The sequence below is a fragment of the Myxocyprinus asiaticus genome, chromosome 22 (assembly GCF_019703515.2).
Source record: "Myxocyprinus asiaticus isolate MX2 ecotype Aquarium Trade chromosome 22, UBuf_Myxa_2, whole genome shotgun sequence".
In the NCBI taxonomy this organism is placed as follows: Eukaryota; Metazoa; Chordata; class Actinopteri; order Cypriniformes; family Catostomidae; genus Myxocyprinus; species Myxocyprinus asiaticus.
This window is the reverse complement of record NC_059365.1, coordinates 20,503,792-20,528,181: the sequence shown is the minus strand read 5'-3', so window position 1 is coordinate 20,528,181 and position 24,390 is coordinate 20,503,792. Positions and strand designations below refer to the sequence as shown.

Genomic DNA, 24,390 nt, shown 5'->3' with positions numbered 1-24,390 from the left:
AACAGTCATGCAGGAACAGAAATGGGCCTTCCCCAAACTGTTTCCACAAAGTTGGAAGCATAGAATTTTCCAAAATGTCTTGGTAAGCTGAGGCATTAACATTTCCCTTCAGTGGAACTAAGGGGCCTAGGCCAACCCCAGAAAAACAAACCCATAGCATTATCCCTCCTCCACCAAACTTTACAGCTGGCACAATGCAGTCAGGCAGGAAACGTTCTCCTGGCATTCGCCAAACCCAGACTCGTCCATCAGACTGCCAGATAGAGAAGTGTGATTTGTCACTCCACAGAACACGTTTCCACAGCTCCAGAGTCTAGTGGCGGCGTGCTTTACATCATTCCATCTGACGCTTGGCATTGTGCTTTGTGATGTAAGGCTTGCATACAGCTGCTCGACCATGGAAAACCATTCCATGAAGTTCCCGGTGCACAGTTTTTGTGATGTTAATGCCAGAGGAGGTTTGGAACTCTGCAGTTATTGAGTCAGCAGAGCGTTGGCAACTTTTACACACTATGCGCCTCGGTACTTGGCGACCCCGCTCTGTCACTTTACGTGGTCTGCCACTTCGTGGCTGAGTTGCTGTGGTTCCTAAACACTTCCACTTTGCAATAATACCACTTACAGCTGATCGTGGAATATCTAGGAGGGAAGAAATTTCACGAACTGACTTTTTGCAATGGTGGCATCCTATTACAGTACCACGCTCAAATTCAGTGAGTTCTTTGGAACGACCCGTTCTTTCACAAATGTTTGTAAAGGCAGACTGTATGGCTTGGTGCTTGATTTTATACACCTGTGGCAATGGGACTGATTGAAACACCTGAATTCAGTGATTAAGAGGTGTGGCCCAATACTTTTGTCCATGTAGTGCATATATCAGTGGTGTCGACGCGCCTGTTGTAGACCGCCTCAAGCTGATGCGTCACGTCAACGGATGCGCCCGGTGTAAGACAGCATGTCATCATCATAAACAATCATGACATTTGAAATGGAACTGATTACTTACGTCTTTGATCGAGTCCAATAGTGTTTTTAACTGCCCATATCCTTCAGTGACAATTCCTTGGCAAAGACTCCTTTTATGACTGCTTCACAAGACGCACACATCCAGTTTATCTTCCTGCACTGAGGTGCACATCTCCGGAAACAAATCAAAACGGTCAAAGACGTCCATCTAGTGCGTGTTTACATACACCAACAATTAAAAATGGCACTGATAGACGAAAGAACGGTTTGTTGAGCAGTTAAAGCAACAAACAACAGGAGCCACAGCAGCTGATCTTCTCTTCAGAGATGAAACTTGACACAGCATCTTTTAAAAGCGTGCCAGAGAGATGACAACAGTCAGAGATGTCTGTGTAGTACATGTTTGTATACAAAAATAATTCAAAATAGTCCAGATGGGTCTCTTTTCAAGTACAGGAGTAGTGAGGCTACAGACAGTAGGCCTTTTTTCCTTCTCGCTGTCTGTTTACGAGCAAAGTGAGCACCAGTGGGCGGGGCCATGGGTACGATGATTTTAAAATAGGCTTTGATGTTGTTGCTGCAGAGGCCGTCTTGAATTAATGAGTACCCCAAGTTACGTAGGGAAGTCACGGAAGTAGAGAACGGGGTGTTTTGTCAGCTTGGTTTCAATAAATGCTTTTATTGCTTTGGGGATTAGGTTTTGAGTTCTGGAATTTACAGTATGTTTTTATAGTAGAATGACCTCTTATATGTCAAAATAATAAGGAAAATTTGATTCCTCATTACCCCTTTAATGTCATTGATATTGATGACTTTCAGCCCCTGAAGAAGATGGCAGACCGCATCAGAAAGTATCAGATACTCAACAACGAGATCTTTTCCATCCTCAACAAGTACATGAAGGCCGTGGAGACAGATAGTTCGACTGTGGAGCATGTTCGCTGTTTCCAGCCTCCTATACATCAGTCTCTGGCCACCACATGTTAAATAAACTTTCTTTCAGTCCAATTCTTCCTCTGGTGTGAGATTGGTCTCAAACGTAGTGTGCAAGGCCTTTGAGCTTTCAAGATTGCATTGCCTTTATTTAAACAGGAGACATACCTCCAGTCTTGTCCCATGGTTTAAAGCAGTAGATTTCAGTCTGTCCCAAATGTTATTTAAACCTTTTTGAATTTCAACGCCCAGCGTTAAGGTTTGGAAGAGATTTTAAGTTAACTGGTTTCTGAGATTTAGGACTGTCACCAGAGGAATATTTTAAAATATATTGTTTAAGTTCTATTATAAAAGAAATATAAATTACTTTTTGAATTATGAATAACTATTTAGAGAAAACATGATTGATTGACATTTTAGGATTTTGTTTCTCTTTATGTCATTCCCATACATATATAATTTAATTTCTAAAAGTATTTGCATGTTCCTCACAAACCCCAACTATTACAATTATTTAAAATTGTTTGTAATACACACACCAAAAATTAGAAGCAAGAATACATTGAGTTACAGAAATTTATGGACATAAATGTCCATATTTGTTTCTTCTCTTTCAATCTTTTTTTACATTCAGAATTGTTTACAAAATTCCATTCTGTTTACTGTAGTACAGCACTGGTTTACAGATCTTTGAATTTGTAAAATCGATTTTCCATCATAAATGTTGCGGTTTGATGCTGTCGAGAATTGCGTGTAGTACTTGTTCTAATTTTATTGGTTCTTAACTGGTATCAGTATTTGCCTCAACTACTGAAAAGTAACCTCACTTATTTTTCTCTCGGTTTAATCTCTGTCTTTGGACTGTTAACTTGGGCTGTTTTTTTACAAAACATGTAAACTAGTGAAGCAGTTCACCATTCTGAAATACTAATAACTTGAATTGTGCTGTGATGACATTTACGTACCTCTTAGTCATTAAAACTGCAGGATGGACACTGCATTATTGACCTGTAAGGGGCAAAAAAGGAAAATGTCAGCTATTAACTGTTTCAACATTAAATTTACAACAGGAAAAAAAAAATTGGCCCTTTGCTTCAGCAGTGTTAGGCAGATTGGCAAATGTTCTGTTTTCCAATTTGTAATTTATGTGGTTATTGTAAATGTAACCTCATGAATACTCAACTTATTCATTTTTTTTTTTTTTTCTTTCAGAAGTTTTGAGATTGGTTTTAATCTGTTTTTTAATAACTGTTTAATTAAATTGGTATTTTCCAGTAATATATTTATGCATAAAAGTTGATTTCCTTGCTCTTGGAAGGGGTTAATATGTAAACGATGGAAAAAAAATTCTGAGATTAAGAAAGTGCTGTTTTAAAAACTTAAGCATGTAATTTATTGTCATCATGGATCTATTTGTGACATGAGATTTTGTTCATATTGTTGTACAAGTGATCATGTTTTGAAATGCTAAAAAGGAGAAAAGTAATACAAAGTACAACGAGTGATTCTGAACAGGAATTATAATATGTTGTATTTCCATAAAATAAAAAAGATCTAACTGAAATTGATTGATGTATCATCATTTAACTGGTGCGAGATTGAAAATATCTTTCTTTGTATTTCTTTTTGTCTTTGAAAGCTCAAATGTTTTTTCTAAATTTGTTAATGCTTAAGTCCTGTTAAAAGATCCATATTCTTCCAGATTATATTCCAAAGTTCCATTATGAAATCTTTATTCTTGTGAGTAACTGAATCAACAGGTCCTTTCAGTGAATCGGTTAGACATTCTTTGCAGTGGGATCAATTTCCTTGATATTGGTAACAACATGCATCAGATAAACATGTATGCAAATTGTTCAACAATGACACGCTGTGAGCCCTTATTTTGCATCATGATTCAAACATCATATTGTCTTGGGGTAGTAAAATTATTATAATTGTTTTATTTATTTGGAGAACAAGTCATACGATTTTAATGTGTAAATGCCCAATTGGTGATTTAATCAGTATGTTCCTGTCATTTCTCTCACCTTGGATAGTTCTGAATAGGATGTAATTAATGGCCTTGTGTTTAAGAAGACTTAATCTAATGCAAGAGGCAGCACTTAGCACTAGATAAACATTTCCTCCACTGGGGGATGATGACACAGCTGGAAGTTGGAGGAATACTGCAAAACACTCAGTTATTTATTTTCAAAATTAACTTCTTAATTGGTGGAAGTTTCAAGGATATTTTGAAGACTTGCTTAGGTCACTCCTTGGTCAATATGATTACAAAACTCATAAAAGTCTGTCCTTTTAGGACAAGGAGTGTTTCCATGAGCTCTCCAATTGTCTGAGTGGGGTGTGTAACTGATGGTTTGGGACAGGCAGAGGAGGGTGTTGCTTTTAAATGGCACACAGAGTAAATGTTTGCCTTCCGTCAATAAAAATGACACCCAACACCCCCAATCTGCCAAACAGCTGTCTCTCACAATGGAGAGAATGGAGATGTGGTAGTCTGAGAGAAAGAGAGATGGGCGAGCTGTAACCAATGAATGAGACACAATGCCAGCCTCCGAGTGCAAAAAAAAAAAAAAAAAAGATATGCACAAAATATGATATATCAAGGTCAAGGATTTCCCTATCCCTGTCTTGTTGTAGGAATGATAGCCTACTATGTTCACATATAGGCTAATTTCACAATTAAAATGAATGGGGAACATGTTTGATCTTATTCATTCTATGAAAGTGTATGCACATTTAAGAGGCCAGACAAGCCCTGCAAAAGTATTTTTCAAGGCATTGGTGGTACAACACAACCATCAATGATACAAGTAAATCATGGAAAAGAAAGAAAGAATTCTTTAACATTTCTGAACATACTTTAATTTTTTGTAAAATGTCTTGCGTTTTGAACAATATCATTTGACCTTACCACTAATAATAATCTGACAGTATTATATTATGTTGTTGTATTACCTTGAAAGTTTGAAAACAATGCTTTTCTATGGCTATTACTATCTGCCCATTTTGTGACAGTGTAATTTAATGTTATCCTGTTATTGAAGGCCTGTAATTGCTCAATAAACTTAATAATTTGTTAGAACAGTTGTGATAAGGGCAGGACGTGGGCTGGACGCTGGACAGAGGGCGGGAGATCAGCACGCACTATATTTATGTGACTCAATCTGTGAGCAGCACACTTTCCAAACTTTGAGTGACTGGATTCTTAAAGCAGTTTCCACATATTCGTGTTGGATTTTCAAATGCTCAGTGATATTCATTGAGATTAACTGAATTGATTAACTCTTTCATTGACAATAGCATTATTTTGCAATAAATAAATAAAAATTACCTATTGAATAATAGAAGACATGATTGACGAAGTGAAAAGGGAGAGAGCCGATCAATGGATGCCATATTACTCCAATGAGGTAAGTAACCCATTAGAGAAAACATTTAATTCAGTTTAACCATGTTATTCAGTTATTGCTTCTTTATAATAATTGGTTCTATGAGGAGGTCCTATTTAGGCCTAAATATGAGGTTACAAATGAAATGTGAATTATTTTATGTTTTCTCTTTAAGAATTTTTGTTTGTCTTTCAAAATAAGGTCGAGTTTATGCCTGTCATAAATAATACATAAAATAAATGGTAGTGTAAAGGTAATTATAAAATCAGCAAACCGGCAAATCCTTTTCTTCCTTAATTCTTAGGGGTCGTTCACACCGAACACGCTTTACCGTCTGTCTGCACTTTTTTCGGTTGTTTTTCTACGTACATTAACACGCGCTAGATAGACGTCTTTGACCGTTGGGCTGCGTCTCGCGCATGGGCGCAGTGTTGAAACTTAAAAACTTGTCTCGAGACACCTGCGTTCAGTTCTGTTCATTAACAGGTTCGGTTTGAACGGCCCCTTAATCATTCTTTGATTTTCACATCACCTGGAACGAAACAGATTAGTGCAGTACAGATTATTTAATCAGTATTATATTATAGAAACATTTGACTTTGAAGAACCGTTTGAAGGTTCCTCTTATCTATGTGACGCTCTGACGTTTTTCTATGGGAATAATACGCGTTTTTTCTGCTTGTTTACGCCTGTGTGTGGTCTCGCAGCAGTTAATTGATTGACTAAGTGATTGTGTTGAATGTCTCGCACTTTGACACTTGTGTATGGCTTACAATCGGCCTAGCATGGGTTCATAATCAGAGGGGCGTTGTTGCGGAATCCGAAAAACCAACGCGGGGTTCCGACTTGAAAGGTCCGAATTATTACGAACGATGTCCATCGGGCAAAAAAGAACAACTGAGAACAGCATTTGCGCCCCCCAAACCCCCTCTGTCACCCTCTACCATAAGACGGACGGTGAGTGACTTAAAAAGACAAAACAAGGGTGAGAAGAATAGCCGGACTAGCCGGATAATAGGGTTATCGGCAGAGTGGGTGGTCAGAATACATTAACATGGCGTTACCCAAGGCAAGACACTAATGTTCGCTGATGAAATTAAGAATAGACAACGATCACAGGGGATCAATGAACGCTGACGCCGCTAAGAATGGAAGATCAATTGATGCTCACTTCAAGTCGAATATTAACGGATTTATTATTAATGACACAAATAATGCTAAACCAAACCAATTTGTCAAAGAGCACATCTCATATGTCATTTTAAAATCCCCTAGAGCAGCAAATTTGTTCTGTAGGCATTCTCTATATCCCATAGGTGAGCATATTAGTTTTGTTGTTGTTATAAAACACTATCTATCTAACTATCTATCTAATCATAGTCACTGCTCCTTAAAGGAATATTTAATATAAGTTAAGCTCAATCAACAGCATTTGTGGCATAATGTTGATTACCACAAAAATGTATTTTGACTTGTCCCTCCTTTTCTTTAAAAAGCAAAACAGTTACAGTGAGGCACTTACAATGGAAATGAATGGGGCCAATCTGTAAATGTTAAAATACTCACTATTTCAAAGTATAGTCACAAGACGTGAACAATATGCGATAAAATTGCTTACTAAACTTTTCTGTGTAAAGTTATATCCAATTTTACAACTTGTAACACCGACGATGTAACACCATAAACCGTAATCCCATAAAAACTATGCTTTAAAAAACTTTACAGCTCAAAAAATACACAAGTTTTAACAGAAGAATTAACGAAAGTGCTGCCTTTAAACTCTCCAAAAATTGTCCCCATTCCCTTCCATTGTAAGTGTCTCACTGTAACCTCGATTTTTGCTTTTTTTTTTTTAAGAAAAGGACGGACGAGTCGAAATTACTTTTTGTGGTAATCAACATTATGCCACAAATGCTGTCAATTGCGAATATTCCTTTAAGGAAACAATGGCACACGTTCACTTTTTACAGAGTTGATTTTGTTCACTGAAAAATAATTTATCATATTTACAGGTTTACTTTGGGGCAGACAGTCTGCCATTGGGACCCAGAGGATATTCCCCCCCAGAACATCACTACCAGAGCTATGCCCCCCCATGTGATTCAACGACTGGGGGAGATCCAGGAAGGCTTGGTAGCTCAGTGGGATTACTGCCTCCATCAAACCCAAACGGATTTCCTGAGAGTGACTCCAATGAATCAGAGTTTCCCACACTGAAATCAGTTTACCGACGGACCTTAAGCCAGGCCAAGCCACCATACTCTTATATTTCTCTCATCTACATGGCTATCCAGCAGTCGCCAGCCAAGAGACTGACTTTGAATGAGATCTACGACTGGATCCGGCAACTCTTCCCATACTATAGACAGAATCAACAACGATGGCAAAACTCCATCCGACATTCCCTCTCATTCAATGACTGCTTTGTACGTGTACCAAGATCGCCAGACTCACCAGGAAAAGGTTCGTACTGGGCCCTACATCCTGACTCTGGTAACATGTTCGAGAACGGCTGCTATATGCGTCGCCAGAAGCGCTTCAAGTGTCACAAGGCAACGTCACCAGCAAAGACCCCTTTGAAAAAGGCAGATGGAGATGTTGTGAAAGAGGAAGGGAAGAAAAAAAAGGCTGAGGTCAAGTCAGTCATCTCTTCTTGTAAGTCACCTGTACCTTCTCCTTCAACTGACACAACACGGCATTCAAACATACCAACATCATATCCCACCACCAAAGCATCTTCTTCTTCCCTGCTTCCCCAGCACCATACTCAGTCGCACACTTCATTCCTTCCCCAGCCTTCAGAGATCTCAACACACTTGCCCTCTCTGCATGTACCTTTCCCAACAATGCCCAGCCCCAACCTACAATCTCTGCCCCCAACTTCTATGGAAATCAACATGCACAATGAACCAACCACCCAACACCTCATCTCTGTCCCACATCTCATGGACTTCCAGTACTATGAGTCCACTGTGAGTTACCCAGTTTACAGCCAATCTAATTCCTATCCTCACAACCTCACCTATTTCAGAGGTAAAGAAGAATCCTCATACGCAGGAGACTCTGTGTACTACCCTGGATTTAGTATGTGTTCCACACCACTTCTGAGCTCTACCTGATCAATTATCGCATTCTGCATAGTATAGGAGAGTATTAAGGCCAACTAATGAGTTAACAGTGTCTCTGTTTAGATGCTCAATTATTGATGTATATACTAGTTCATCAACATTACATAGCTGGACAGGTTTCTGTTATCTGATCCTAAAGACTTTTTTTATTCTGTGTGAATATTTTGGGTAAATTCAATTAAATTTAAGATGTTTCAAGATAAATATGAGCATGTCCTCCTTGTTGAGTGTGTACATTTCAAGTAAAATTTAAATATCCCAAAAGTTGTTAATTAAATTATTTGTGGATTTGTGTGTAAGTGTGTGTACAGGTTTGGCTATATTTGTGAAGGCCAAATTTATTGAAATGTCCTCACTAAAATAGTGAGGCATGGGAAAAACCGATGTGTGGACATTTTAGTCATCGTTATTTAAAAAGGCTCATAAATCAGCCAGATCATGTTTTGCTTTAAATCTGCGGCTATAAACAGGCTTGTGTGATGGTCAGGTTTTAGGGGTAGGGGTAGGGTTAGGTTATAGAAAATATTTACTTTAACTTTTACCATACCTTTAACCACTAAAAAATGTCCTGACTTATATAGTGAAGCAAACATGCATGGGTTACATGAGTATTATAATCACAGTTTCTAGTTTTCACATTAATTTACTGCTGCATTTTTAAAATTCTTCAAGAGAGTGTTTAGGGGAGAATTGTCTTTCTCACATTGTAAAGGGTAAACATTACTTTCTGACCTGACATTCCTCACACTATCCTGAACAAGACGGTCACACTGAAAACTAGTAGCCCTTCACCTTTAGAAACTGTCATTAAAAAGCAGTAAGAATGTACAACGGTTGAGAAAGGAACTCTGAATAGAATATAAATTAAATGTAAATAGCATTATGCATAGTAAATGGATAGTTTACCCAAAATTCTGTCATCATTTACTCACACTCATGTTGTTTCAAACCTGTATGATTTTCTTTTGTTAGGTTACATGCTAGTCTCAATCACCATTCACTTTCATTGCATCTTCATACAATGAAAGTGAATGGTGACTGAGGCTAACATTCTGCCGAACTTCTTTTGTTTTATGTGCTGTTTTTAGAGCAAATGATGGCTGAATTTTCATTCTTTTCGGTAAATTTTCCCTTTAAGTAACTAAGGCAGGCCAACATTACAGACCAACTTGTTTTAAAATACACTAAAAATGTATTGTTTTGGAGTAAACATGTCCCTAAAAAGGCGCAAAAACCTGCAAACTGAACCCTCCAATCAAACGTGTGATGACAGGATAGTGTCCAGTCATGGCTTTAGAGATTTTAACTGTTTGGTATTGGGCTGAATGCTAGCAGTAGAAAGATTGCTCAAAAGGTTGTGACCCCCTCCATCCCTCCTAACCTAACCTTTGATTCCTGGGTAAGCAGGATTGTGTTTGAGTGTATGAGAACAATGGGAAGACACTGGTATTAATGGTGGACCTCCCCAAAGTACTGTCTTCTCAACAATGGGACACAGGGACACCCACAGCGATCTGATCAGAAGCCACAGACCCCTCTATCTGTGTTCGAGATTCAGAGAGTCCGAGACGTGAGGAGTTCATGAGCTTTCAGGTCTCTGACTGGAACAGTGTGATCTGTTCCTACACAGATTGTCGTTCCCTTTAGAAGTCTGTGTCTTCTTTTGCTTGACTTTCAAATTCTGCTGTATACTGATATGATAGATGGACTGTGCCTTTATGACTTTGTAAGAATCAGAGTCAGTCTGGGTATGTGTATTCAGTTCCAAGCAATAAGAGGGTGTGAACTAGAATTTCCAGGGTGCGAAGATGCTGTCTGCAGGTCAACAGTGGGCCAGCTGTGGATGCTGATTGTGATGGGTTTGGGGGGTGATAGTAGGAGGACAAAGTCTTCAACCAGGTGTGTCAGACTTTGTGACTGTTAGTGAAGAGTATGTTTGTCAAACTCTATCACTCCTGCCTATCTTGATTGATTGATTTTGTGCAACTTAAAATAGCTTAACCCACAAAAGATTTGAAAAAGTTTGAAAATGTAGAATTTATTTGTAATATACATGTAGCACAAATGATAAGATTGTACTATTCTTCACTTCTAAATTGATTTGGATTATAGCGCCTGTCAAATGTTATGTTAATGGTTAGTTGACATAAATTATCAGGTTAAAATTTATATGAATATATAAGGGAAAGTGCATATTTTAGGTGCTCGTCACAAAGTCTTGTAAGATTTCACCCTTTTTAATCACCTTTTTACCTTCACTAGTTCATTTTAAATGGTCCTACAGTGTGACTTGATTTTTAAAAGTACAAATATAAATATTTATCAAACAATATGTGGTCACAAAAGCTGCATGCTTCATAATTTAAAAATAATGAAACAAAAAGCTGTTTAAAATTATATTAGATGGAGTATAGCATGTTACATTACACATATTTTATGTCCACTTCCTAAATGTTGAAGATAATAAATATTTTCTAAACATTTTGTCAATGACTGCTTAAAATTTTCTGCTCGGCCTGCCACATCTGATGGGGGTTTTGTTCCACTGGTCAAAAAGCCTGTGAGTGGAATCTGCCCTGTTGGCATGGCAGCGGCTGAGCAGACCAGGCCATGTTGTTTACACAGTGGCCAGCTTTTTATTGCCTGTCTGTGCCTGCACGTCTCCGTTAGTGTCCCTCCATCTCCTTTCACAAGGGCTCGGGTAAATATGCCTGTTCAAATAGCCATCACTCAGAGGCAGTGACAGCCCTGTACTCCTTTCCTTGGCTTCCCATCTTTGGCTGAACCCCCAACTCACCCCCTTCCCTTTAGGCCACGCTCCCTATCTGAATGAGAAAGCATTCAAACTCCTGCTACATTTAAATTAATGCCAAACAATTCATGGCAAACACTATGATTAAGGACATAAAAGACATTAAAAACACTGATTCAGATTTAAGAAACAGCTTTCTATTTTATGAAAGTGACACCATTTCAGCTATGTGCGAATAAAATAAATAACCTGCCCTATTCAGATCAACTCATTCATTTAACGTCCTCCACGGCACTGCACTATTCATCTCGTCTTTTATTCTCTCTTCATGTCAGTCAGGCAAGACGATCCACCTGTGTTTGCAGAGTGACATTGGTGTAGTTCTTTCAGGACAGTCAGATAAGCTACCAGCAAATAAAAAAAAAATAAAAAAAAGATGAGGACACCCAGCCATCTATTATCCCTTTCTTTCTCTTTCATCCCTTTGTAATTGGATTCCTCTATTCATTGCTCTGCCTTTCTGGCCTCCAGGGCTGCTGTTTAGGCTGTGCACCTTGCTCATTTTCTGAAAGCACAGAATTATTGCAGCTTCAGTCTACTGCATTCATCCATTGTTGTTTCTCTTCTTTCCATTTGTTCCCCCTTCATGTTCGTGTTTCTGGTTTAATCATAGAAGTGGTCAAACTCATTGTCAGACCCCTCTGGCTCATTTGTGGCAGCAGAATCATTCTTCTTTGGTAAATCTTCTGAATCAGAGTGTGAATCTGGATTAAAAAACATAAAAATATTAGAGATATGAAGATTAAAATGACCTTTATTTGATAAGTACTAAAATAAGGCCCTGAAGAGGTTGTTCATACTTTGAAATTTGTAAGAGGCAAATTCTAAGATCACAGAGGGGTAGGGCTATGTTACATGTACTCCTGCATAACACAGAAAAACATGACCACTTTTAATGAGAATAGTACAGAGCACTTTAGAGGACAGGGCAGGATTTTGTTTTTTTTCTGAAATAGTTGCGTTCCCTCGCAATAGTTTTGCATTCCCTCGCAATAAATTTACCATGGTTTAACTGCAGTAACCATATTTTAACCATGACATTAGTAGTGAAATCATAGTGATAATACAGGAAAACCAAAACTATGGTAATAAACATCATAACTTTCTGGTTATTATGCTTTTACTATACAAATACCATAGTTTAACTATGGTTTACTATAGTCATATTGTAGACTGTAGTAACCATAGTTTTTGGTGGAAATCATTTTTCCATTGTAATATTGTAGTATCCATGACTTGTGGGCTAACCATGTTTTGTTTTTTTGAAAAACAATTATGATTTTTATTACCATAGTTGTATTTTCCTGTATTATTGCTATAGTTTTACTACAAATATCAAGACTAAATAAGGTTACTATAGTAAAACCATGGTAAATTTATTGGAAGGGATCGCAAAACTATTGCAAAGGCACGCAAAATTTATTGTGAGGGCATGCAAAACAATAAAAAAATAAAATAAAAAAAATACTCGCCCTGTCTTCTAAGGGGCTTTAATAATAAAATAGATAAATGATGAAACTACAAAGATTTGTTCTAGAAGACATTTTAGAGATTAAATACATTCCAAAGCAGATTCAGACCAAGTCACATTGCCAAAAGTGTGCGATCAACTAACCAAAAGAACAGCCCTGTGTTTTCGTCCAGCCCTGTCCTACATTTAATACATTATTATTTGTCTAAAATTCAATGTTACCATTTGGTTGGTCTGTCTCCTCCACTTCATCCACCCTATGGGAATAAAGTTTTGAGTGTCCATGAGCAAAATGTATACAATAAAATATACAATATTGCTATTTCAAGATCTTGAACGGAAAGATGGAAAAAACAAAACTTACTGCTGTTTTTGGGAGTTGACTTGTGGGTTGAGAAGACCTTCAATATCATCATCATCATCATCATGGTATTGTGTTTGATGATCATCTAAGTGGTCTTTTGACCAGAAGTACGCTTTCTTAACCACAACCTCATCTTCATCACCATCATCATCATTTTCATCTTCTATTTCTTGATTGTAAACCCCTTCCTCTTCAGTCGCATCATCTGCATGTAACTCCTCAAGGCTAATAAGAAAGTCAGTATACAGGTGCATCTCAATAAATTAGAATGTCGTGGAAAAGTTCATTTATTTCAGTAATTCAACTCAAATTGTGAAACTCGTGTATTAAATAAATTCAATGCACACAGACTGAAGTAATTTAAGTCTTTGGTTCTTTTAATTGTGATGATTTTGGCTCACATTTAACAAAAACCCACCAATTCACTATCTCAAAAAATTAGAATATGGTGACATGCCAATCAGCTAATCAACTCAAAACACCTGCAAAGGTTTCCTGAGCCTTCAAAATGGTCTCTCAGTTTGGTTCACTAGGCTACACAATCATGGGGAAGACTGCTGATCTGACAGTTGTCCAGAAGACAATCACTGACACCCTTCACAAGGAGGGTAAGCCACAAACATTCATTGCCAAAGAAGCTGGCTGTTCACAGAGTGCTGTATCCAAGCATGTTAACAGAAAGTTGAGTGGAAGGAAAAAGTGTGGAAGAAAAAGATGCACAACCAACCGAGAGAACCGCAGCCTTATGATTGTCAAGCAAAATCGATTCAAGAATTTGGGTGAACTTCACAAGGAATGGACTGAGGCTGGGGTCAAGGCATCAAGAGCCACCACACACAGACATGTCAAGGAATTTGGCTACAGTTGTCGTATTCCTCTTGTCAAGCCACTCTTGAACCACAGACAACGTCAGAGGCGTCTTACCTGGGCTAAGGAGAAGAAGAACTGGACTGTTGCCCAGTGTTCCAAAGTCCTCTTTTCAGATGAGAGCAAGTTTTGTATTTCATTTGGCAACCAAGGTCCTAGAGTCTGGAGGAAGGGTGGAGAAGCTCATAGCCCAAGTTGCTTGAAGTCCAGTGTTAAGTTTCCACAGTCTGTGATGATTTGGGGTGCAATGTCATCTGCTGGTTTTGGTCCATTGTGTTTTTTGAAAACCAAAGTCACTGCACCCGTTTACCAAGAAATTTTGGAGCACTTCAGGCTTCCTTCTGCTGACCAGCTTTTTAAAGATGCTGATTTCATTTTCCAGCAGGATTTGGCGCCTGCCCACACTGCCAAAAGCACCAAAAGTTGGTTAAATGACCATGGTGTTGGTGTGCTTGACTGGCCAGCAAACTCACCAGACCTGAACCCCATAGAAAATCTATGGGGTATTGTCAAGAGGAAAATGAGAAACAAGAGACCAAAAAATGCAGATGAGCTGAAGGCCACTGTCAAAGAAACCTGGGCTTCCATACCACCTCAGCAGTGCCACAAACTGATCACCTCCATGCCACGCCGAATTGAGGCAGTAATTAAAGCAAAAGGAGCCCCTACCAAGTATTGAGTACATATACAGTAAATGAACATACTTTCCAGAAGGCCAACAATTCACTAAAAATGTTTTTTTTATTGGTCTTATGATGTATTCAAATTTTTTGAGATAGTGAATTGGTGGGTTTTTGTTAAATGTGAGCCAAAATCATCACAATTAAAAGAACCAAAGACTTAAACTACTTCAGTCTGTGTGCATTGAATTTATTTAATACACGAGTTTCACAATTTGAGTTGAATTACTGAAATAAATGAACTTTTCCACGACATTCTAATTTATTGAGATGCACCTGTAAGTTCAAAGTGTCGAAGATTCATATTGACAGAAACAAAAATTTAATTGCATGATGAATATTTAAAGGGGTCATGACATGAAGAATCAAAATTGTCTTTGATCTTTTGACATCAAGAGGTCACTGTACTATAAAAACACACTGTAAGCTTCAGAACTCAAAACTTCCTCGTCACTGCAAAAAGAGCATTTGTTGAAACCAAGCTGCCAAAACATCTCGCTCTCTACTTCCTCCACATTGTGATGTCACACTGTGGTAGACATTTGCATATCACCGCTTCCACAACACATCAACGCCTACTTTACCTTTAATCACTTCTGTAGCCTGCCCAGCAGCGGTGAGCAGTGAGATGGCAAGAAGAGAGCAGGTCAGTCAAGAGCAGAGAGCCAATCATAACAGTGGACGTTTACTGTCAAGCCTTAAAGGAGAAGCAGCACCAAAACCAAGTGTTTCTGACAGAGGGTAAAAATAATTTTAAAAGGCATGTCATGACCCCTTTAAGAGCAGTGAGTTTTCATGAACTTTCCTATCATTTGTGATAACTATGAGGATTTTTAAAAAACAATTTGGAATCAGACCGATTTGCAAAATAAATCATTCAGACTGATTTGTGAACCAGTCCCTGCTAAAAATACCACAATTGCTGGTCAGCAGCTTAAGTTGTGTTCTGGGTACTGGTCTCCCAGCATGGGATGCTGGTGTGCTAATGTCCATACCAGGCTTTTAAATTATCTCAACCAGCTTCATCAGAAACACCATACTGGCCAACCAGCTTCACCAGCTAGGATTTTCTGATGTAAAGCATGGCTATGCTGGTCTACCAGCTAAACCAGGACCAACCCAGCATAAACCAGCCAAGACCAGCATGGGAAATGCATGATGGTTAAGCTAGTCTTTTTAGGATAAGTTTGACCAGATCATTGAAAAAAAGTGACTCGTAGGAATGATTTGCTCACAAATCAGACATCACTATGGCTTGCGTACAACATTTTGCATGACACAAGAACAATATTTAGCAAAGAAATATTGAAGAAAATAGAAACATTTATATTCACTATAGAAACTGTCATGACTTCATATACCTCTTGTGAATATTTCTCTCTGAAGTATTAACTTTTCTGTCACCCTCCTCTTCTTTACTTTCATTCTCATATTTTCTCACACATTTGAAGGCTCTTTCTTGGGTTTTTCTGGCCTCCTCTTCATCTTGTGAGCGGTTCTCTGTCTCCTCTTCTCCCTCGGTTTCCTCTCCTTCTTCCTCTTCTGTATCTAACTTTGTAATGTCCTGTGAATTTGACTCTGCCTTTTTAGAAGACTTCTTTTGCCTTTTCATTTGTTCCCCCTCTGTATCTTCTCCATCACTGGGATCTTCTTTATTATCCACCTGCGCTTCATCATCCAGTCCTGCTTTCTCTTTTTCACCTGTTCTTTCCTTATCCTCTCCCTTATCTCCTCCTTCTCTGTCACTTTTTTCTTCTTCTCCAACAATGAGGTCAGGACTGTAGTCATCTCTTTCATCAGTATGTTCTTCCTCTGTACTATTATTTTTGTTGAGTCTTTCTATTCCATCTTTCTTTTCTGAGCCGACACTACTTGGAGGTATTCCTTGGCTCCTGCTTTCTTCTTGTTCATCCTCCTCTTCATCTTGTGTCACTACATCAACATTATTCTCTCTGATTATGGATGTTTTGCTGGTGTTCTGGCTAGCTGTTCTAGATGTTTTTTTATGTTTTTTGCTCATCTTGGTATCAGACTGGCAATCTGAAGTTGACAGGAGGGTATGTGACATGGAAGAAGATCTAAAACAGATGGAGATGGATAGGGGATGTATAATTATCCCAGATGAAAAAACAAAAACAACAACAAGTGAAATTGTACCTTACCCCTGAGATCCCTTCCCATTTGCTGTAGAGTACGTTTGGATCCCATTACTCCTTTTCCTTCTTCTGTCCTTTCTCCCAGAATCCCTGGTTTTCACTTCAACTTCAGAAGACACAGCACTGCCTTCACTACTGTCTTCATGTTCGATTGATAGACGCACTTTAAACAAGAAAATATTCACATAAGGACTTATAATGCCAATTTGTGTACATTGAGCTTATACAATTTTGCCATAGAAAAGCAAGATCCACTCATCATTTTTTTCTAAAACTGTCAATCTGAAGACACTAGATTTAGTTAAACAACTTACCTGGTTTACAGTCCAGTTCAGAAGACCGATCACGCTCTTTTCCCTTCGTCCTCTCCTCTAGTCTCTGGCTACACTCCTCGGATGGGTTCAATGTTTCTTTTGTTATCTTTTCCCCATTTGTCTCACTAAATTGGATTCTTTCCTTACAAGGGTCTGGCATATCCATCATACCCCATGCCATAGGGTTCAGCACAGGAAGTTGTGGCAAGGAAGCACCAGCAGGAGTAAAGTGAGCTGTAGGCATATTAAGTACTTGCCTTCTACCTGCCCATGAGTTTTCCCTCAGATGGTCTATGGATGGTAAATTCTGCTGGACTGAATAGTTTGATTGATGGTGTGAATCGTAAGGTAAAGAAAAGTATGGGGGCAAGTCATGATTCAAAGCCTGCATGTTCTGAAAGTTTTTGCAATGCTTTTGAATATTAATATGGGGAAGTCTGGTTCCTAAAGACTGTGAGCCAAATAACGAAGTGGGTGGAAGGTGAGGTAGATGGTCATTTTGGTTGCATCTTGCAGAATGTTGATTGGTGTCTAAAGAGAGAGGGTCTCATTAGACATTTCTTTAAAAAAAAAAAAAAGAAACTGACCTCATCAACTCTGGGGCATTATTTTGGCGACTGCCTTCAATTTTTCACACTCAGATTTAAAAGCTCACCATTTATACATGCTGTGGAGTAATTGCCAAAAATGGGTCTAATTTTTCAGAAACCCCCATATATATTATATTGTTGTCCTAACTTTGTAAGCATGTAACTCTGGTTCTCTTCACTCCATCTCCGTCCAAAAAGTCTTATTTTATTCCAGCAAGTACTAGAATTTTTTTTTCCTCTATCACCTTCTGTCACAAAATGCCGATCTGAAATGTATGTGGCGCACTAACGCATTTTAGCCCTCACAAATGTGCTTGTCAATAGACATTCAGTCTAATTTTCAGTTCATGCACCAACCCCCATTGTTTCATCAAATATCTCCACCTCTCAGTGGACTAGAATCTCAATCTTGGTGTCATTAAAAAGATGAGATCCTTCCCTTTGTGATGTATAACATTTTATCATCAATAGTCGATGACATATATTTCCGATAATTTGTTTGACTTTCTGAATATGGGAAATGAATTGACATTGAATTTACACAGCAGAGATTGGTAAGCAATTAGGATACTGAAGGGCTTTTCAAACTGGGGTATGGAGACACCCAGGGGGCCACAAAGGGGTCCCCAGGGGGTCTTCAGAAAATGTAAAAATAATAATAATAATAATAATAATAATAATAATAATAATAATAAGAGTGAAAAAAAAGGATATTACCGAATTTGAAATTATTACCGTTTTACTCTGCTTCCTAAAGACTTTGAAATCGTAATTATTTTATTATATTGACAGCTATAGTTTTTAACCATATGAAATAATAATAATAATAAAAATTGCATATAGGTCTGTGATAAAAAAAAATATATTTCTTAATCATTTAGCTGTCACCTTTAGCTTGCTCACTAGGAGCTGTAAGGCCATATTCTCAGTAAAGCTGTTTGGGACAATATTTATTGTGAAAGCACTTTTCAAATACTTAAATTTAGTTGAAAGAGTTTCTCTTCAGGATTAGATAAAAACATTAATAGTAAAAATAAGATGATAAGAAAAAGGATACACTGTAAACTTTAGAATAAAGAATATTTTACAGGTAATATTTTAATAATTTCTTTGGCTTTAGTATAATGACAATATACTAGACAACTGTTTAATTTCGCTAACATGTTATCTTTATAATATCACTATTTTACTCACACAGACAAATTGGGTCTTTATACATGAAAATATAAAGTTGCCTTTAAATTTCAGGAAGGGGCTCCCTCGCAAGGTTATCATCATACTTGGGGGTCCTTAGCATCGAAAAGTTTGAAAACCCCTGAAGATCATTCATTACCTTTCTCTGTCTGATGAGAGTTTAGCAGGGTGTCAGAAGTTGTAGGCTGAGGTGCGTCTGCAGAGATGGAGGAAAAAGGGTGGGCTCTAATGCCAGACCTGTGTTCAGGCCCCTCCATCTCCTGAATATAGTCCTTTAACTGCTGCTGTACCCGCTAGGTTAACAAAAAACAGACATTACAAACAATGCAAAATAAATAAATAAGAATAGGTTCATATTTACAGTCTTTCATTGACTTTCAGTAGAAGTTTTACTCTAATCCCTTTAATATTTAAAGGGATAGTTCACCAAAATTTTAATTTCTGTCATCATTTCCTCACACTCATGTTGTTCCAAACCTGTATTACTTCCTTTCTTCCATGAAACACAAAAGGAGATGTAAGGAAATATATTGGTCTCAGTACCTAATTCACTTTCATTGCATTCATTAATCTTTTTTCCATATAATAAAAGTAAATGAGTGTGGGTAGATTATGACAAACTATCAATGTAACATATTTACAAAATATCTCCTTCTATTTAAAAAAGAGCACCTTGGACTGCTCTGAAAGTCTCTTTTTGAGCTTCTGTTGCCATCGTGGGAAATTCTCTTCCAAATACTTTTCATACTCAACCTTTTAAAAAGCGAAGGGGTAAATTAGTTCAACGACAACAACAACAACAAATAACAATATCCAGAACATAAATACAATAAATCTTTAAGTTCTAGAGGAAAACAGCAGAAAATGGGCATCTGCTGGATCTGCTCGCCTACTAAACATTATATTATAGGGCATGTGTATTCTTCCACAGTCTAAACCACGGAAGGGGGCAGGGACATCCTGTGTGATTACTGACCCGTATAGTGTTCATGGCTTCAGTGCGGGCCACCATGTCATCGAGTGAGTCTTGTGCTCTCTGAAAATCCTTCAGGAGCTTTTGATTATGGAGCTGAGCCCTACGCTCCTGCTCACTGATCTCCCACCAGCGACCATGCAGCCAAGCAGCCCTGCTTCTACATCACAACAAACACATGATGATCAGAACACATTTACTGATGTTGATAGCCTTATTCATGAAGAAGAAAAAATACTAAAGAAATGCTAATGGAATTTCTATCATAATTTGGAACCAACCTTAATGGGATCAAATAAGAGTCCTATAATAATCAATTAAGATCCAATTGGATAATTCTTGTTGGATCTGATTAGAATTGGCTATTAGCATTTTCCTTTTGGATTTCTGAACAAGATGGTGTAAAAGACATGCAAATAGATTATCAAACATAACCCTTTCCATTTATTCTCAATGTCTAAATTCTACAAATAATTATGTTCAAATAAGAACATTCTGAAATGGTACTGTGTTTCTTCTATGAATATGCCGCTTACAGGCGATGATTTCGCTGCTGTGACTGGAGATCAATCTGAAGCTGCATCCTTCTGCATTGACTGTAACATTATTAGAGGAACCGTTCAGAAAAGATAGAAAGCACAAAGTAATGTATAAACCACACATATCTTACAGAGTGATCTAGTATGTGGACACTTTAGTTACACTTAAAAATGTATCAATATGTACACTGTCGGCCAAAAGTTTGGAATAATGTACAGATTTTGCTCTTATTGAAAGAAATTGGTACTTTGGTTCACCAAAGTGGCATTCATCTGATCACAATGTATAGTCAGGACATTAATAACATGAAAAATTACTATTACAATTTGAAAAAAATTGTAAACTACTTCAAAGAGTTCTCATCAGAAAATCCTCCATGTGCAGCAATGACAGCTTTGCAGATCTCTGGCATTCTAGCTGTCAGTTTGTCCAGATACTCAGGTGACATTTCACCCCACGCTTCCTGTAGCACTTGCCATGGATGTGGCTGTCTTGTCGGGCACTTCTCACGCACCTTACAGTCTAGCTGATCCCACAAAAGCTCAATAGGGGTAAAGACCCATAACACTCTTTTCCAATTATCTGTTATCCAATGTCTGTGTTTCTTTGCTCATTCTAACCTTTTCTTTTTGTTTTTCTGTTTCAAAAGTGGCTTTTTCTTTGCAATTCTTCACATAAGGCCTGCACCCCTGAGTCTTTACTGTTGTACATGAAACTGGTGTTGAGCGGGTAGAATTCAATGAAGCTGTCAGCTGAGGACATGTGAGGTGTCTATTTTTCAAACTAGAGACTCTGATGTAATTATCCTCTTGTTTGGTTGTACATCTGGGCCTTCCACATCTCTTTCTGTCCTTGTTAGAGCCAGTTGTCTTTTGTCTTTGAAGACTGTAGTGTACACCTTTGTATGAAATCTTCAGTTTTTCAGCAATTCCAAGCATTGTATAGCCTTCATTCCTCAAAACAATGATTGACTGACGAGTTTCTAGAGAAAGCTGTTTCTTTTTTTTTTCTTCTTCTTCTTTTTTTTGCCATTTTTGAATATTGCATAATGTGGCAACTCAAAAACAAACACAAAGACGATGTTAAGCTTCATTTAACGAACCAAATAGCTTTCAGCAGTGTTTGATATAATGACAAGTGATTTTCTAGTACCAAATTAGCAGTTTAGCATGATTACTCAAGGATAAGGTGTTGGAGTGATGGCTGCTGGAAATTAGGCATGTCTAGATTTGATCAAAAAAAAATTTTTTTTCAAATAGTGATGGTGCTGTTTTTTAGTAATGTCCTGACTATACTTTGTGATCAGTTACCATTGAATTAAAGTACGAGCTTCCTTCCGAAACAGATAAATCTGTACATTATTCCAAACTTTTGGCCCCCAGTGTATGTGTGTAAATATAAAATATGTTTAAAATGTAGCAAAGATAGCAAAAGCACACTTTTCAAGCAAAATATTTCAGAAAAGTTTATTAGGTTTTAGACACTAAAACTATAGGTATATTGTTCAAAAATAAGACAAAAAGTATTTGGACACTTTTGGTTTTCAAATTTAGTGGAATATGTCCGTAGTTAATGCGATGAATGACACCTGCATTTATTCTAATAGAGATACTAGGGTGAACTGATTTTACAGTATTTAATAAATATATATTATCTATAATATATGTATAATATACTGTATATATTATCTAATGCACTGAAATCCAAACATTTTAAGTGGGTACTGTTTTTGAACTTTTGAGTAGCATTGTATAGAGACAATTCTGCCCTCTTCTGGCTACCAACGATATGAGTCCACAAAACATGGCATTTAACGTGGATTTAGTATTTAACTTTATCATGATTGCAGCTGATAGAAGCCTCGACGACATCACAAAACAAACTAGTGTACGGAATGTAAAGCATTTCAGTTAATTTAATTCTGAGACAGGTTTATAGAAACAGACTTGGACAAAAGCAGATACAAAAGAAAGTAAAGTAACACATCACACGAGCACCCACCTGTGCTGTAGGCTGTCGAAGCCCCATCTTTTATAACTGTCTTTGTGCTCCTCCTCACTCTTTACAAAAGATGTCATGTTGAACTCGCTTTCGGAATAGCACCCGGCTCTTAGAACAACCACAACTACGGATTATGAGATTAGGGATTATTCTGTGTGAAAGGGGGTCAAAAAGGAAAAGGGTGGTAGTCTAATTCAGTGCTTCGACAATTTCAGTTAATGAGTGCTACATTTATTTTACAACCTTTGGTAATTTTAATGTATATTCAAATTACTTATACCTCAAATGTATAGTGATTTAAGGTATTCATTTACACACATACAGTTGAAGTACATACACCTTAGCCAAATACATTTAAAATCACAATTTCTGACATTTAATCGTAGAAAACATTCCCTGTCTTAGGTCAGTTTGGATCACTACTTTATTTTAATGTCAGAATAATAGTAGAGAGTATTATTTATGTCAGCTTTTATTTCTTTCATCACATTCCCAGTGGGTCAGAAGTTTACACACACTTAGTTAGTATTTGGTAGCATTGCCTTTAAATTGTTTAATATAGGTCAAACATTTTGGGTAGCTTTCCACAAGCTTCTCACAATAAGTTGCTGGAATTTTGGCCCATTCCTCCAGACAGAACTGGTGTAACTGAGTCAGGTTTGTAGGTCTCCTTGCTCGCACACGATTTTTCAGTTCTGCCCACAAATTTTCTTTCTGATTGATGTCAGGGCTTTATGATGGCCACTCCAATACCTTGACTTTGTTGTCCTTAAACCATTTTGCCACAATTTTGGAGGTATGCATGGGGTCATTGTCCATTTGGAAGACCCATTTGTGACTGAGCTTTAACTTCCTGACTGATGTCTTGAGATTTTTCTTCAATATATCCACATAATTTTCCTTCCTCATGATGCCATCTATTTTGTGAAGTGCACCAGTCCCTTCTGCAGCAAAGCACTTCCACAACATGATGCTGCCACCCCCATGCTTCACGGTTGGGATGGTGTTCTTCGGCTTGCAAGCCTCACCCTTTTCCCATTCAAACATAACAATGGTCATTATGGCCAAACAGTTAAATTTTTGTTTCATCTGACCAGAGGAAGTAAGATCGTTGTCCCCATGTGAACTTGCAAGCTGTAGTCTGGCTTTTTTATGGCAGTTTTGGAGCAGTGGCTTCTTCCTTGCTGAGCAGCCTTTCAGATTATGCCGATATATGTCTCGTTTTACTGTAGATATAGATACTTGTATACCGGTTTCATCCAGCATCTTCACAAGGTCCTTTGCTGTTGTTCTGGGATTTATTTCCACTTTTCGCACCAAACTATGTTCATCTCTAGGAGACGGAATGCGTCTCCTTCCTGAGCGGTATGATGGCTGTGTGGTCCCATGGTGTTTATACTTGCATACTATTGTTTGTACAGATGAACGTGGTACTTTCAGGTGTTTGGAAATTGCTCCCAAGGATGAACCAGACTTGTGGAGGTCTACCATTATTTTTTTATTTTTTTTTATTTTTGGTCTTGGCTGATTTCTTTTGATTTTCCCATGATGTCAAGCAAAGAGGCACTGAGTTTGAAGGTAGGCCTTAAAATACATCCACAGGTACACCTCCTATAAGAATCTAATTGGCTAATTGTCTAAAGTCTTGACATAATTTTCTGTAATTTTCCAAGCTGCTTAAAGGCACAGTTAACTTAGTGAATGTAAATTTCTGACCCACTGGAATTGTGATTTAGTCAATTAAAAGTGAAACAATCTGTCTGTAAACAATTGTTGGAAAAATTACTTGTCATGCACAAAGTAGATATCCTAAACGACTTGCCAAAACTATAGTTTGCTCAAATTAAATCTGCGGAGTGGTTAAAAAATGAGTTTTAATGACTTGTGTGTATGTAAACTTCTGACTTCAACTGTATATAATAAAGTGAAACTTCTAAGCCAAATTTGGACTTTAACTACTTTAGCCTGGTGAAAAATATACAAATGATAATAAATAATGTCAATCG

At 37.7% G+C, this 24,390-nt stretch overlaps 4 protein-coding genes across 6 annotated transcripts in view; 2 read left to right on the top strand and 2 right to left on the bottom strand.

The window, feature by feature from the left end:
* Positions 1 to 3,463, top strand: part of cyfip2 (cytoplasmic FMR1 interacting protein 2) — a 41,196-nt gene extending 37,733 nt beyond the window's left edge. For both annotated transcript variants that reach the window (XM_051649561.1, XM_051649560.1), the window contains exon 29: positions 1,786 to 3,463. In XM_051649561.1, the coding sequence (XP_051505521.1) occupies positions 1,786 to 1,953 (168 nt within the window). In that variant the 3' untranslated portion in view covers positions 1,954 to 3,463. The remainder of the gene's footprint in view (positions 1 to 1,785) is intronic.
* Positions 3,464 to 5,195: 1,732 nt separating this feature from the next.
* foxa (forkhead box A sequence) lies at positions 5,196 to 8,594 on the top strand. Its single transcript, XM_051649806.1, has 2 exons — positions 5,196 to 5,315; positions 7,307 to 8,594. Exons 1-2 carry the CDS (start codon positions 5,256 to 5,258, stop codon positions 8,411 to 8,413), a joined length of 1,167 nt encoding a protein of 388 aa, XP_051505766.1. The 5' UTR covers positions 5,196 to 5,255; the 3' UTR covers positions 8,414 to 8,594.
* A 2,038-nt stretch (positions 8,595 to 10,632) lies between these two features.
* Positions 10,633 to 17,439, bottom strand: LOC127413011 (glutamic acid-rich protein). 2 transcript variants are annotated; one of them, XM_051649787.1, is made up of 7 exons: positions 17,087 to 17,439; positions 16,779 to 16,935; positions 15,978 to 16,694; positions 13,070 to 13,294; positions 12,928 to 12,962; positions 12,035 to 12,097; positions 10,633 to 11,938 (listed from the first exon to the last, which is right to left on the bottom strand). In XM_051649787.1, exons 1-6 carry the CDS (start codon positions 17,328 to 17,330, stop codon positions 12,081 to 12,083), a joined length of 1,395 nt encoding a protein of 464 aa, XP_051505747.1. In that variant the 5' UTR covers positions 17,331 to 17,439; the 3' UTR covers positions 10,633 to 11,938; positions 12,035 to 12,080. The 2 variants fall into 2 exon arrangements, with proteins under 2 accessions (XP_051505747.1, XP_051505746.1); XM_051649786.1 differs by lacking the exon at positions 12,035 to 12,097.
* Positions 17,347 to 22,462, bottom strand: LOC127413189 (uncharacterized). The gene is made up of 7 exons (XM_051650066.1): positions 22,385 to 22,462; positions 20,380 to 20,439; positions 19,847 to 20,003; positions 19,543 to 19,623; positions 19,010 to 19,163; positions 17,476 to 17,617; positions 17,347 to 17,377 (listed from the first exon to the last, which is right to left on the bottom strand). Exons 1-7 carry the CDS (start codon positions 22,459 to 22,461, stop codon positions 17,347 to 17,349), a joined length of 702 nt encoding a protein of 233 aa, XP_051506026.1. The 5' UTR covers position 22,462.
* Positions 22,463 to 24,390: the final 1,928 nt, after the last annotated feature.